This window comes from Bos mutus, chromosome 7, assembly GCF_027580195.1.
Source record: "Bos mutus isolate GX-2022 chromosome 7, NWIPB_WYAK_1.1, whole genome shotgun sequence".
Taxonomy (NCBI): Eukaryota; Metazoa; Chordata; class Mammalia; order Artiodactyla; family Bovidae; genus Bos; species Bos mutus.
Window position 1 is genome coordinate 57,568,012 of NC_091623.1, and position 16,075 is coordinate 57,584,086.

General features: G+C 46.7%; 1 protein-coding gene across 1 annotated transcript in view; it reads right to left on the minus strand.

Moving 5' to 3' along the window:
• Positions 1–6,266: 6,266 nt before the first annotated feature.
• Positions 6,267–16,075, minus strand: part of VAV1 (vav guanine nucleotide exchange factor 1) — a 68,150-nt gene continuing 58,341 nt past the window's right edge. Inside the window, exons 25-27 of the mRNA XM_005890710.2 lie at positions 14,884–14,998; positions 12,725–12,876; positions 6,267–10,899 (exon numbers count right to left, since the gene is read on the minus strand). Of these exons, the coding sequence (XP_005890772.1) occupies positions 10,846–10,899; positions 12,725–12,876; positions 14,884–14,998 (321 nt within the window). The 3' untranslated portion in view covers positions 6,267–10,845. The remainder of the gene's footprint in view (positions 10,900–12,724; positions 12,877–14,883; positions 14,999–16,075) is intronic.

The following is a 16,075-nucleotide window of genomic DNA, read 5'->3' on the forward strand; positions in this document are numbered from 1 at the left end:
AAGATTTGACTCATTGGACTCTGATGCTGGGAGGGATTGGGGGCAGGAGGAGAAGGGGATGACAGAGGATGAGATGGCTGGATGGCATCACTGACCCGATGGACGTGAGTCTCGGTGAACTCCGGGAGTTGGTGATGAACAGGGAGGCCTGGTGTGCTGCGATTCATGGGGTCGCAAAGAGTCGGACACGACTGAGCTACTGAACTGAACTGAACTGAGTGGCTCAGTAAAGAATCTGCCTGCAATGCAAGAGTTACGGGTTCGATCCCTGGGTCAGGAAGATCCACTGGAGGAGGAAATGGCAACCCATTCTGGTATTCTTGCCTGGGAAATCCCATGGACAGAGATTTTCACATGTCATGAAATATTGTTCTTGTTTTGATCTTCTTCAACCACTTGTTTACTTTTTGGCTGAACCATGCAACTTGTGGGATCTTAGTTCCCCTCTGAGGCATCGACTCCACGCCCCCTGCAGTGAAAGTGCTGAGTACTAACTGCTGGACTGCCAGGGAACTCCCTCTTCATCCATTTCAATGTAAAAAACACTCATAGAAGCACTATTCCCAAAAGCCAAAAGGTGGAAACAGCCCAGATATCTGTCAACAGATGAGTGGATATGCAAAATATGCTATATCTATCTGTTACATAATTAACAGATCAGCTCTTCACATTGAGTGGCCAAAGTATTACAGCTTCAGCATCAGACCCTGATGCTGGGAAAGATTGAAGGCTAAAGGTGAAGGGGGCGATAGAGAATGAGAAGGTTGGATGGCATCACCTACTTAAAAGACATGAGTTTGAGAAAACTCTGGGGGCTAGTGAAGGACAGGAAAGCCTGGGGTGCTGCAGTCCATGGGGTCACAAAGAGTCAGACCCAACTTAGCGACCAAACAACAACCACCACAATCTGTTACCCAACCAAACTTGGATCCAAGCCATGGTGTAAATATATTATGTATATTTACCACAATAAAATATTATAAATTTTTACAAATCTTTGAACTTGCAGCTTAACTCAGGATGAGTTTCGATCTCCCCTTGTTCCCCTAAGAAAGCACTTTTGTGCAGAACACAAGTATATATAAAAACACCAGCTTCCCATCAAGGTTAGAAAAAAATCCCAAGTTTCCATCATGGTCTGTCTCTGCCAACCTCTTACTTCTCTCTTTTATTTCAGCCACTTTGGCCTTATTACTAGTTCTTGATTTCACCAAACTCATTCTTCATACTTCCATAAAGCGGTTTAAACAAAAAAAAGAAGCAGCTCTGTCCTACATCTGACTTCATTGCCTGAAATTCCACTGTTAGAAAGTCATTCCTTTGGCTAAAGGCATTTCTCTTCCAGGAAATACAGGGTACTGACTCAACAGTCTCCTCAGAGCCTTTTCACTTTTCATTTCCTCTGTTTAAAACACACATTTTTCCTCCTCGCTTGTCCATGGTGCACTCTCTCCATTCATTTGGGGTCTCAGTTCAAAAGTCAGAGATGACTTCCCTGCTGTCTGATCAATAATAACCACCCGCCACCATCAAGACACCCTCTACCCTGCTATTCTACATACGTTCTTTTCCTCCAAGAAGCTACTTTCTGAGTGAACTCAAGCTGAGGTCACATCTTTGCTTATCTCTTGCCCCTTCCAGTTTACAGAGGTCAGTGTGGCCAGAACAAGAAGAATAATGCAAATTACATAAGGTCCTATGGGTCATCCTAAGGATTCAGTTTGGTGCCTGAATTATATGATATTGATTGTGCTTTTGCAGAATGGATTGGAAACTGGGGAGACTTTTACAAAAGTCAATGAACATGATGATACTAATGACTTGAAATAAACTGTGACAAGTGTAAAATGCCATGCCAGCATGCACTGAATAAATCCCCTTACTCCATGGCTCCGTCCTCCTGCAGCTTAAAGCGCAAACTTTTTTACAACTTTTTTGGCTGAGCTGGGTCTTTTTTTTTAATGTGGTCCACCGGCTCTTCATTGCTGTGGGGGCTCGCCACAACTCTTGTTGTGGCGAGCAGGGTCTACTCCCTAGGTGCGGTGGATGGGCTTCTCACTGCAGTGGCGTCTCTTATTGCAGGTCACGGACTCCAGACTGCTGGCTTCAGTAGTTGCGACGTGCAGGTTCAGTAGTTGTAGCTTCCAGGCTTAGTTGCCCCGCAGCATGTGGAATATTCCTGGACTAGGGATCGAAACTGTGTCCCTTGCACTGGCTAGAGGAGTCCTATGCACTGTGGGTTAGTGCCTCAGTCATGTCCGACTCTTTGCGACCCCATGGACTGTAGCCTGCCAGGTTCCTCTGTCCATGGAATTCTCCAGGCAAGAATACTGGAATGGGTTGCCATTCCCTTCTCCAGGGGATCTTCCCAACCCAGGGATCGAACTCAGGTCTCCCTCATTGCAGGCAGATTCTTCGCCGTCTGAGCCCGCTAGGAAGCACGTACTACCACCAGGGAAGTCCCAAAGCTCAAACTTGTAAGCCTGATGTAGAGCCCGCCCTTCCAGCCTGGTCACAGAAGCAGAAAGTTTAGAATCCGCCGTGGCCACTAGAGGGCAGCACACAGCTTCAAATTGGTGAAGCGGGAACACAAGGCAAAAAGATTTCACTGAACCTGAGCCGTTCCTGCTTCCTCTCAAACGTTGTCCTGAGTCGCCGAGGACAGGCTTTCATCAAGTGAACAGTCCCCATGAAATGTGATAGGAACCCAACGTGGAAATCCACCGCAGGAGTCAATTTTGGGAGGTGATGAAGATGTTTATGGCCTAGATACTGGTGATGCTTTTGTAGGAGGATGAAAAAGAGAGTGTGTTAGTCACTCAGTCTGTGTCTGACTCTTTGCGACCCCCATGGACTGTAGCCTGCCAGTCTCCTCTGTCCATGGGATTTTCCAGGCAAGAATACTGGAGTGGGTTGTCATTTACTTCTCGAGGGCATCTTCCCTACCCAGGGATCAAACTCAGGTCTCCTGCATTGCAGGCAGATTCTTTACCATCTGAGCTACCAGTGTGGATAGGTATCCCCAAACTCATTGCTATGTATACACTCAATGTGTACAAGTTTTATATTAATATGTCAATCATACCTCAATAAACTAGGTTCAAAACAAAAGAAAAAAAATGCCCTGTGCCTGACTTCATTGGCATTCCACCATTAGAGAGTCATTTCTTTGGCTTTAATATTTCTCTTCCAAGAGATACAGGGTACTAACTCAACAGCACAAGCTGAGCCCTGGAGGGGATTAAAGAATCAGGAAGAGTCTTTGTGTCACAGTAAAAGGTTCTGGGCAGAGCCCACTGCACATACAGCAGGTGTCTTTTCAGCAGTATGCTTAGTAAGAGTTAGTGGCTCAGTTGTATCCAACTCTTTGTGACCCCATGGACTGTAGCCTGCCCGTCTTCTCTGTCCATGGAATTCTCCAGGCAAGAATACTGGAGTGGGTTGCCATTTCCTTCTCCAGGGGATCTTCCCCACCCTGGCATCATACCCGGGTCTTCTGCATTGCAGGCAGATTCTTTACCATCTGAACCACTTGGGAAGCCCTTAAACACACGCTTATCTTCCAAAGACCTAGATCCAACCTCTCCTTCCAGGAAACTCATTCCTCTTGGCTCCTCCAACTCTGTGTTTCTCCCTCTTGCCCCAACCTGGCCACATGAAGCTGCGAGTGTTTGTATCCAACAACTCTGACGTGAGGCCTTTATGGATCCCCTCCCTATACTTTTGGGTGAATGAATTGAGGGTGGGATTGGGGGTACCTCTGGGCAGTGTAATGAAGCTGCAGGGCCAAAAGTATAAAGAGCTCTTTCTATTGTTCAAACCTGGGCTTATATAAGCAGGCTTGTGAACAAGCGCGTGTGCACACACACACACAGACAGACACACACATACACTCACCCTGCTCTCCACTTTCCCAAGCCAAGTTATCTGCCAAGGAGGTTGGTGCACTACTCCCAATATCCACCAGAGGGCAGGCGTGGCTTAATTTGGGGCTATCTTCATTTGGTATGTGTGTGTGTGGGTGTGTGTGAGAGAGAGAGAGAGAGAGAAAGAGAGAGATTTACAGGTTTGGTTTTGTTTTTCCCTTTGGATGATGGCCATTCTGACCTGGGATGGCTTTGGGTTTCCCAAGTGGCGCTAGTGGTAAAGAACCCACATGCCACTGCAGGAGACATAAGAGACAAAGGTTGGATCCTTGGATCTGATCAGGAAGATCCCCTGGAAAAGGAAATGGCAACCCACTCCAGTATTCTAGCCTGGGAAACCCCATGGACAGAGGAGCCTGGAGGTCTACCGTCCATAGGGTTGCAAAGAGTTGGACCCGATGGAAGCTACTTAGCACACACGCATTCTGATCAGTGTGAGGTGATGCCTCATTGTAGTTTTGATTTACATTTCTCTAATAATTAGTGCCAACAAAGGTCCATCTAGTCAAGGCTATGGTTTTTCCACTGGTCATGTATGGATGTGAGAGTTGGACTGTGAAGAAAGCTGAGCGCCGAAGAATTGATGCTTTTGAACTGTGGTGTTGGAGAAGACTCTTGAGAGTCCCTTGGACTGCAAGGAGAGCCAACTTGTCCATTCTAAAGGAGATCAGTCCTGGGTGTTCATTGGAAGGACTGATGCTGAAGCTGAAACTCCAATACTTTGGCCACCTCATGAGAAGAGTTTACTCATTGGAAAAGATCCTGATGCTGGGAAAGATTGAAGGCAGGAGGAGAAGGGGACGACAGAGGATGAGATGGTTGGATGGCATCATCGACTCAATGGACATGAGTTTGAGTGAACTCCGGGAGTTGGTGATGGACAGGGAGGCCTGGCGTGCTGCGATTCATGGGGTCTCAAAGAGTTGGACACGACTGAGCGACTGAACTGAACTGAATAATTAGTGGTAGCGAACATCTTTTCATGTGCTTGTTGGCCATCTTTTGTGATGTTTATAAATGTACCTGTTTGATCCAATGGATATATGTCTGATTGTGTTTGAAGTCTGTCCACCAATTTTACCTGTGGATGTCTTCATCTGAGTAAGTAAGGGCAGGGTGTATTGTCTGAGGATGTTGTATCTGTCAATTTGTCTGCTTGTCTCGGGTACCATATGGTGTGTGCTTGGGGTGTGCTTCTGCACCTGGCTGAGTAGACACATGTCTCCGCACCTATCTTTATAAATCAGTTTGACAGGTGCACCTCTGAATTGCCAGTTGAAAGCGGGTGTCAGTATTTTTGCACCTCTGTGTAGGCGTTTCTAATCTTATTTCAGTTAGTTTCGGTATTTGGGGAGGGGAGTTTTTGGGGTCTGGGATCTGTTGGCCTGGTGTAATGAGGGGAGGATATCTGTGTGCATCCCTAGAGATGTCTGCTTGACATCAGACGTGGGCAGATCCTTTCAGTGTCCACCTGCGTGCCTGCTTTCCAGTCTATTTGCTGTATTTGCCTGTCTGTGTGTATTTGGGGGGCTGTGTTTCTTCATGACAGTCAGTGCACCTGCCTGGCCTGTTATGTGTCTGTTTCATCACAAGGGCCTTTATATCCATCACGTGTGTTATGGGTTAAATTGCATTGACCCCCCCCGCAAACAGAGACCTAACACCCAGGACCTCAGAATGTGACCTTATCTAGAAATAGGATCTTGGCAGATATGATGAGTTAATTTGAGGCCACACTGGAGTAAGGGGGGCCCTTAATCCAGTTAGATTGGTGTCCTTATGGTGGTTTAGTTGCTAAGTCATGTCTGACTCTTTTGTGACCCCATGGACTGTAGCCCTCCTGTAGGAGGGCAGGGTGCTGTGTCCATGGGATTTCCCAGGCAAGAATACTGGAGTGGGTTGCCATTTCCTTTTCCAGGGGCTCTTCCCGACCCAGGAATAGAACCCATGTTTCTTGCATTGCAGGCGGATTCTTTACCAACTGAGCCATAGGGAAGCCAGTGTCCTTTTAGAAAGGAGAAATTTCTTTGTTTTTTGTTTTTGTTTTCACCTCATGGCTTGCAGAATCTTACTTTCCAAACTGAGGATCAAACTCTGTTCCTTGGCAGTGGAAGCTCGGAGTCCTAACCACTGGACCACCAGGGATTCCCCAGGAGGGAGAGATTGGACACATGCACACAAGTAGGCTGCTGTGTCAACACTGGAGTTGTGCTCCCACAAGGCAAGAAGCTCCCAAGAGGTGAGAGAGAGAGATGCCTGAAACAGATGTCTCTCCACCATCTTCAGAGGGAGAACAGCCCCCCGCTGACACCTTGATCTTGAACTTCTGGTCCCCAGAAATGTGAGACAATCCATTTGTTTGGTTTAATTAAGCCTTTCATGGCAGGAAAGCAATGGCAAACCTAGACAGTGTGTTCAAAAGCAAAAACATCAGTTTGCTGACAAAGGTTCGTACAGTCAAGGCTATAGTTTTTCCAGTAGTCATGTACAGATGTGAGGGTTGGACCATAAAGAAGGCTGAGCACCAGAGAATTGATGCTTTTGAACTGTGGTGTTGGAGAAGACTCTTGAGAGTCCCTTGGACTGCAAGGAGATCAAACCAGTCCATTCTAAAGGAAATCAGTACTGCATATTCATTGGAAGGACTGATGCTGAAGCTGGAGCTCCAATACTTTGGGCACCTGATGCAAAGAGTTGATTCAATGGAAAAGACCCCGATGCTGTGAAAGATTGAAGGCGGGAGGAGAAGGGGACGACAGAGGATGAGATGGTTGGATGGCATCACTGACTCGATGGACATGAACTTGGGCAAACTCTGGGAGATGGTGAGGGACAGGGAAGCCTGGAGTGCTGTAGTCCATGGGGTTGCAAAGTCAGGCATGACTTGGTGACCGAGCAACAGTGGCAACAATTAGGCCACTCAGTTTGTGGTACTCAGTTGTGGCACCCTGAGCAAAGTAATACAGTGTGCTGGCGTGCGTGCATCCCCCGGCAGCTGCAGGTAACTGACAGCCAGAGCCAGGGGAGTTCCTGGTTAGGGCAACGTGGGACTGCCCTGTGTTCTACTTATTTAGGTATTGGTCGCGCTGGCTCTTTGTTGCTGCACACGGACTTTCTCTAGTTGCAGTGAGCAGGGCTACTCTTCGTTGTGGTGCGTGGGCTTCTCACCGCAGTGGCTTCTCTTGTTGCGGATCATGGGCTCCAGAGGGCTGGCTTCAGTAGTTGTGGCACAGGGGCTTCGTTGCTCCCTGACATTTGGGATGCCCCCAGAACAGGGATTGAACCTTGTCCCTTGCACTGGCAGGCAGATTCTTAACCTCTGGACCCCGAGGGAAGTCCCTGCCCTGTGTTCCTTTGAACCTCTCTATGTCAATACATTTGGGTGACAGCTGTTCCCTGGAACCCAACTCTACAACCATCTGCAGGCCACGCCAGGGCACACCTGAGGCCACCCCTCACCTCCGCCAGCCGGTAAGAAGTGGCCTCTTTCAGCAGCTGTCTGCCTGGTCCCTCCGGGGGTTGTAACAAGGCAGCTCCAACCACTTCTCCGCCCCTTACTCTCTCCCTCCCCATCTGAGCACAGTGCTGCTGCTGCTGCTAAGTCGCTTCAGTCGACCCCATGGACTGCAGCCTACCAGGCTCCTCCGCCCATGGGATTTTCCAGGCAAGAGTACTGGAGTGGGTTGCCATTGCCTTCTCGCTAAGCACAGTAAACTCCTGGTAATTTTCAGAACCTACAAGGCTCACATTCATTTCTCTTTCCCCTAAACCCACCCCATTTTTCTTTTTTTCAAATTGAAGTATAGCTGATTTACAGTATTGTGTTAGGTCCAGGGATACAGCAAAGTGATTTAGTTATACATATCTTTTTTCGGATTTCTTCCCATATAGATTTCCTCCCATATTACAAGATATTGAGCGTAGTTCCCTATACTATAGAGTAGGTCCTTATTATTTGCCTATTTTATACAGTCTGTAGACGTTAATCTCATAGGCCTAATTTATCTCACCCTCCCCTCTTTCCCCTTTGGTAACCACAGGTTTTTTAAATCTATGAGTCTGTTTCTATTTTGCAAATAAATAATTGGTGTTTTTTTTTTTTAGTTTCCACGGATAAGTGATACCATACAGCATTTGTCTTTTTCTGATTCACTTTGCTTAGTATGATAATCTTTAGGTCCATCCATGTCACTGTAGGTGACAAGATTTCATTCGTATTATGGTTGAGTAGTATTCCAGTGTGTGTGTGTGTGTGTGTACACGTCTTTAGCCATTCATCTGTTGATGGTATTGATGGTGCGTCCCAATCCTTAGAAGGACACTAGTCACATTGACTTAGGGTCCACCCTAATGACATCACTTTAACTTAATTAGCTCTTTAAAAAACCCATCTTCAAATACAGTCAGCATCACAGATTCCTTCTTATCACAAAAGTGAGTGGATAAATCAATGAATTAATGAATGAATGATAGAAAGGGCTTTCTGGCAGGTTCTGATTTTATCCCATGTATTCACTGCTTCTCCCTGGTTGAGGAGGAAACCTTTACCAACTGATGTTGCTCTGGCTAATGAGATGTCTTCTTTCCATTCCCAAGAAGAAATATGAGGAAACCGCCGAGTGGTCCAGTCATTTCTCTGTTACTCCTGCCACAAGCCTGGCACATCCCAAGGCTGCAGTGCCTTCTCCTTCCAGAAGCTTCTTCTTCAGCAGAGTTGAGGCCAGTGCATGAAAGAATTATGCAATGTTGAGATGAGAAATCATTTGCTAGAGTAGCAATACTCAGCCCAAGGTGACAGATTTTTTTCTCCTAAGAGTTATTCCTTCAGGAAATCTACCGAAGATGTGACTTCCGGGCTTTCAAAAGCCCAAGGAAAGATTCTGGTGCTCACTTCAGCAGCACAAATATTAAAATTGGAACAGCCCCTGTGCAAGGATAACAGCAAATTTGTCAAGTGTCCCATATTTTTGGCATGGATGGACCTGGAGCCTGTCATACAGAGTGAAGTCAGACAGAGAAAAACAAATATTATATATTAACACATGTGTGCAGGATCCAGAAAAATGGTAGAGATGATCATACTCACAAAACAGAAACAAAGACACAGATGCAGAAAAGAAACGAATGGACACCAAGGGGGAAAGGAGGGAGGGTGGGATGAGCTGGGAGATTAGGACTCACATACACACTATCAATTCTGTGTATAAAATAGGTAACTAGGCGGCGGCCGCCGAGTAGTTAGCCGCCGTAGACTTACCCCGGCCCGCACCGAAAAGGTGATTGCCAACCCTGCGCCCACTCCTCAGCCCCCGGCACGTAAACGCCGGGGCCCTGGGGGGTTAGCCGCTTAGGGAGCTGGCCGCCCGACCCTGACCTTTTTTAAAAAAATAAAAAATAAAAAAAATAAAATAGGTAACTAACGAGAACCTACTGTACAGCACCCGGAACACCACGATGCTCTGTGGCGACCTAAATGGGAAGGAAATCCGAAAAAGAGGGGATATATGTATACATATAGCTGATTTTTCACTTTGCCGTACAGTAGAAATTAACATAACATTGTAAAGCAACCTTTGCCGACAAAGGTCCATATAGTCAAAGCTACGGTTTTTCCAGTAGTCATGTACAGATGTGAGAGTTGGACCATAAAGAAGGCTGAGCGTCAAGGAATTTTTGCTTTCAAATTGTGGTGCTTGAGAAGATTCTTGAGCAAGAGTCTTGGACTCTGGGCAGCAAGGAGATCAAACCAGTCAGTCCTAAAGGAAATCAACCCTGAATATTCATTGGAATGACTGATACTGAAGCTGAAGCTCCAACACTTTGGCCTTCTGTAACGAAGATCTGACTCATTGGAAAAGCCCCTGATGCTGTAAAGATTGAGGGCAGGAGAAGAAGGGGAAACAGAGCATGAGTTGGTTCAGTAGCATCACCGACTCAATGGATATGAATTTGAGCAAACTCCATGAGATAGTGAAGGACAGGGAAGCCTGGCGTACTGCAGACCACGGGGCTGCAAAGAATCAGACGTGACTTAGTAACTGAACAACAACAATCCGTGAGTGTAAAATTCTTTCCTGCCACATAGGAGTCCCATTTCCGTATTTCAGGCCTTATTTGTTTTGATATTCTAAACTTTTTTATTTTCTATTTGGGTATAGCCAATTAACAAAGGAGTTTGTGATGGACAAGGAGGCCTGGCGTGCTGCGATTCATGGTGTGGCAAAGAGTCGGACACGACTGAGCGACTGAACTGAACTGAACTGAACTGAATTAACAAACAATATTGTGATAGTTTCGAGTGAATAGTGAAGGGACCCAGCCATATACATACACATGTCCATTCTCCCCCAAACTCCCCTCCCATCCAGGCTGCCACATAACCTTGAGCACTGGAGTTCCATGTACTATACACAGCAGGGCCCTGTTGTTATCCATTTTAATATAGCAGTGTGTACATATCCATCCCAAACTCCCTAACTATCCCTTCCTCCCATCCTCCCCCCACCACCCCACACCACCGGCAACCACAGTTCATTCTCTAAGTCTTCGAGGTCTTATCTTAAGTGACAGAGAAAGGTGAGAGAGCTGGAAAGCAGGAATCAGTGAGGGGGCTTGTGTCTGTCCCAACTCCCTCTCCCACCATTACCCTTGCAGGTCTGACACAGTCCATCCATTTATCATTTTATTGGAAGTAGTTGCCTGGAGCCCCACCTTCTCAAGGGGACCCAGGAGGAAATGCATGTGTTATAAATTAACCATGGCAGGGCATCATCCTTAGAGCCCTGCCAGCTGGAGGCTAGCCCTCCACAGTCCGTGGACTCTCAGCCTACCAGGATCTGTCTCAGCTCCTGGCCCTACTGCCTGTTCATCCTGGGCTTGGAGCCTAGAATCTCTTTTCTCTCTGCCAATGTGCCAAGGCTCAGCAGTACTCAGAATAGTCCTCTTCCACATAGTTGGAGGGGAACCAGCCAATCTGGAAAGAGACAGGGAAGGAGTCAGGGCGGCCTCTCTGTGCATTCTCCCGCTGTTCCTTGACACACCGGCCAGGTTTCCTCTACCTCAGGGTCTTTGCACCTGCCACACCTTCTACCCCAGAACGTAGCTCCCCGGATACACCCTCAGCTGACCACCTGCACCTCCTCCTGTCCTTTACTCATGCGTCACCTTATCCATAAGGACTTCTAACCATCCAATTTAAGCACTGCAAACCTCACCCCCCGCCGACACTCTCCACCCCCACTTACTACTTTTCCATAACACTTTTCACCATCTAATTGATTATATATGTTACTTATTTACGGACTTGTTCTCTGTTCCCTCTCCCTTCCCTACAACAGGGCAGGGATTTTTGTCTATCTGATTCATCACTGAGTTCCAAAAACCTAGAATAGTTCCTGGAACACAGTAAATCCTTAATAAATATTTGTTGAAAAGATAGATGGATGGATGATGGATGGATGGATGAACAAGGGATGGATGATGGAATGATGGATGGATGTTGGAAAGATGGATGGATGGAATGAATGGATGGATGAACAAGGGATGGATGATGGAATGATGGATGGATGTTGGAAAGATGGATGGATGGATGGAATGAATGGATGGATGAACAAGGGATGGGTGGATGTAATAATGGATGAATGATTAAATGATGAGTGGATGGATGAATGGATGGATGGATGGAATGATGGATGGATGGGTGAACAATGTATGGAAGGACAAAATGAAGGATGGATGGGTGGGTGGGTGGATGGATGGATAGAACAATGGATGGGTGGATGGGTGGATGAATTCTTTATAGCCCAGACCTTCCTAAACACCCCATAAGGCTCCCTCACACCCCATTTGTCCTCCATCGCACAATACATTTACCCTCTATGGCTCCTAAAACAATTCTCCTAAGCAATTTTTCAGAGGTCACTTTTCATGTTTCCCTCTGGTAGAATTTAAGCTCCTAACTGCTGTCCTTATCTTCATTCAACAAGTACTTTTTGAGAAACCGATACAAGCAAGGCAATATGCTGGAGACTAGAAATTCATCAGCCGATAAAATAAAGAAGACTTTCTCCGCCTTTGTGAGACAAAAATAAGAAGCAAAGAGAAGCAAAGTTTTCTGAGAAAATTTGAGTTCCCTCCTGAAAGTCCAAATTCAGGCAAAGAACACAGAAGGCAAAAGTAGTTGGTCTGCTTCTTCATGCATTCAATAAATATTGAGCAACTACATGACAGCCACTGTTCCAGGCACCGGAGACACTGACGTGAAGAAGACAGACAAACTCCTCCCTTCAGGTTCCCCCAAACATGCCATTCACTCTCTCACCCCAGGGCCTTTGCACATGATGGTTTGTTTGCAATAGCTTCCCACACTGGTCCCCCTCCCCCCCAACTGTGACCTTTTTACCTGGCTAACTTTACTCATCCCTCAGTGATCAGCTTGCCTCTCAGAAGGTGTCTTGACCTCATCCGGGGTGAGTCAGAGGTTCCCCGGGGGCTCCCAAGGTGCCTTACAATTCCCCATCTCAATCTTGACCATTCACTCTCACGAGGGCATGTTCACAGTTCCACATTTCCCACTAAATTATGAGTTTCGTGGGACAGCGATGGTACTGTGCTCCTCTGTGCCTCCTCGGCACCCAGCAGAATGGCACATAGTAGGTGCTCAATAAATAAATGCAAGATGCATACATGAAATCTCTGTCCCTTCCTCCTTTCCAACCAGGGACGCCCCCCCGCCCACCCTCCCCAGTCCACCATCCAGGACAGCCCCACTGTAACGGCAGAGCCCCGCCCCGACTCACCCGGCCATAGATCTCCCCTCGCCACCAGCCCTGCTGCCCCTTCTTGTTAAGGATCTTGACGATGTCGCCCTCTTTGAGGGACAGCTCTGACCGGTCCCGGGCGCAGAAGTCATAGCGGGCTTTAGCAGTGCCAAAGATCTTGATGCTCCCGGCTGTATGGCAGAGAGCAGACATGGGAAACAGCCCGGAGCAGAGCCCTCCCACCCACCCACCACCTGCAGAGAACAATGCTCTCAGGAGAATGCGCTGGGATAAAGGACCCCTCAATGCTTCTTTCCACTGAGTGTTAGGCGCCCTGTGTTCTGAGGGAAGACAGCTGTCTTCCCAGATCATTCTTCCAGCCCAACCAGGGTGCAAATTTAGAGGATAATACCATATATGATCTTTAAAATGTTTTGTATCTATTCATGCTTTCCTGGTGGCTCAGATGGTAAAGAACTGTTTGCGATGCAGGAGACCCTTGGTCGGGAAGATCCCCTGGAGGAGGAAATGGAGAGGCACTCCAGTATTCTTGCCTGGAAAATTCCACGGACAGAGGAGCCTGGTGAGCTAGAGTCCATGGGGTCACAAAGAGTTGGACGTGACTGAGCAACTAACAAACACACACATATATTCATAGTAAGAGAAACAGAAGAAAGATGTGGAAATTTTCATTCCAGATAATATTAATTATATGAAGGAGGTCTAAGAGTTAAAAAAGAGAAGGAGAGGGGCTTCCTTTGGTGACCCAGTGGCTAAGATTCTGTGCTCCCAATGCAGGGGGCCCAGGTTCAATCCTTGGGCAGGGAACTGGGTCCCACATGTCACAATTAAGTGTCCACACGCCACACCTCAAGGTCCCCCATGTCACAACTAAAAAGATCCTGGATGTCACAATGAAGAGGGAAGATCCCAGCACAGCTAAGACCCAGCACAGCCAAATAAATAAACAAACAGAATTTTTTTTTTTTTTAGAAACAAGAAAAGAAAAAGAGAGAGAAAGATAAGCAAGGGGGAAAGGGACACAGGAAAACTTCTCAAAGTACAATATTAAGTGATACTGTAGAAAATTAGTTTGTAGTATTTCTGCAGATAGGCTGACTGAATATATTTTCCAGGAAGAAATGTGCAGACAGAAACATCTGATTGGGTGATGAGAATAAGGACAATTTTCATCTTAGAGTCCCGATGTTGTGCTGGTGTTGCTTTCTCAAAAATACAGCTTTTTCCAGTGGGGAACTGTTATTTTATAGGCAAACATTTGAACAATAATTAATTTTTAAATCCATCTTAAAATTTTTTTGGACAGGTAAGCGTTCAGAAACTCCACCACCCATGTGACTTTTCCACTAAACATACTCCAGAATGCACTCCAGCAAAATAAAATTTGAATTAGAATAAGGAATTTTAAAAATAAAGGAAAACATGGAAAATAAGAAATGTAGACAGTTTAAACAATGCTTGATAACAACTTTGCAAATTGAAATGCAATGGTGAAGAAAGAATTCCTAAAATGTAAGGCATGATTGTTTTCACTCACAGAAAATCATAGCCAACCCTCCAGAAAATTTCAACAAACCAGGTTAGTAAGCTATACAAAGGAAAACAGAAGTAAGAGAATGCTAAAGATCTTGCCTTTCTGTGGGAGAAAGTTTATCGCTGTTTTAGTCACTCAGTCGTGTCCAACTCTCTATGACCCCATGGACTGTAGCCCGCCAGGTTCCTCTATCCATGGGATTATCCCAAAAAGAACACTAGAGTGGGTAGCCATTCCCTTCTCCAGAGGCTCTTCCCGACCCAGGGTTGGAACCCGGGTCTCCTGAATTGCAGGCAGATTCTTTACAATCTGAGCCACCAGGGAAGCCCAGGAGAAGGTTATCGATACTGATTAATGCCTGATTTAATACAAAATTAAAGGCTTAAAATATATAGATGAGCACCCTTCTGGTTTCTTGTATCCTCATTTTCCCAAATATGAAAGTAACCCCTTTCATCCAAGCAAATGGATATGCAGATCTCTCAGGAGCAAAGGGACAAACTGGAAGTGGGAAGGAGTTCAGGCTCTTTCACAGATAGGACTTCTCCATGCCCACTGGAAGCAATGTCTTCAGCATCCCCCAGCGTTCCCTGCACTACAGAAAGGAGCTGGCACTACAGGCCCCCATCTGGAGGCCTTCTACCTGATGGTTTGTTGATGGCTCTCCTCTCAGGCTCCTTGAAGGGGAACTGCAGGGTGGTGTCCAGCGACTTGAAGCAATCCTTCAGAGAGTTCTGTTGGTAGAATTCCACCAGCTCCTAGAAAGAGAACAGGACAGATGCTCTTCCAGAGGGCCAGCCCACAAGGGAGGGAGCCAGAACTGGAAGGAACCACATCCAACTCCTTGTGTGAAACAGACCCCTCTTCTGCGCTCCCTGGCAACAGACTCCTTGAAAGCTCCCCTTGACAGGGAGCTAACTCCCTTCCCAGAGGCCAGGACCATTTTATGGGGAAGAAATCACATTGTCTCAAGACAGTTCTCCTAATATCGTTTGTTTCATGATAAACTTACCAAATAATCAACTTGCTTGACGACCAGTTCACCAAAACCAAACCCCCCCCTCCACCCTCTAGGTGTCAAGAGCTCTATTTTTACAGATAATTATAATAATAATAAATGTTGTTTATGAAGCAACTACTGTGTGCAGGTCAGTGTGCAACCACACATCATCAAAATCTCTTAATAACCTAGAGGGGTGGAAGGGAGGCTCAAGGGGGAGGAGATATATGTATATTTATGGCTGATTCACATTATTGTATGGCAGAAACAACACAACATTGTAAAGAAATTGTCCGCTGATTAAAAATAAATATTTAGGGGCTTCTCTGGTGGCTCTGATGCTGGGAGGGATTGGGGGCAGGAGGAGAAGGGGACGACAGAGGATGAGATGGCTGGATGGCATCACTGACTCCATGGACGTGAGTCTGAGTGAACTCTGGGAGTTGGTGATGGACAGGGAGGCCTGGCGTGCTGCGATTCATGGGGTCGCAAAGAGTCGGACACGACTGAGTGACTGATCTGGTCTGATCTGGTGGCTCAGTGGTAAACAGTCTGCCTGCCAGTGCAGGAGACATGGGTTCAATCCCTGATCCAGGAGGATCCCATAGGCCACGGAGCAACTAAAGCCCTTCGCCACAACTCCTGAGCCTGTGCTCTAGAGTCCAGGAGCTGCAAATGCTGGGCCCATGCGCCACCACTACTGAAGCGCACAAGCCTTTGAAGGCTCTGCAGCAACAGAAGCCACCACAGTGAAAAGCTTGCGCACCTCAGCTAGAGTCTAGCCCCCGCCTGCTGCAAGTAGAGAAAAGCGGGCACAGAAATGAAGACCCAGCCC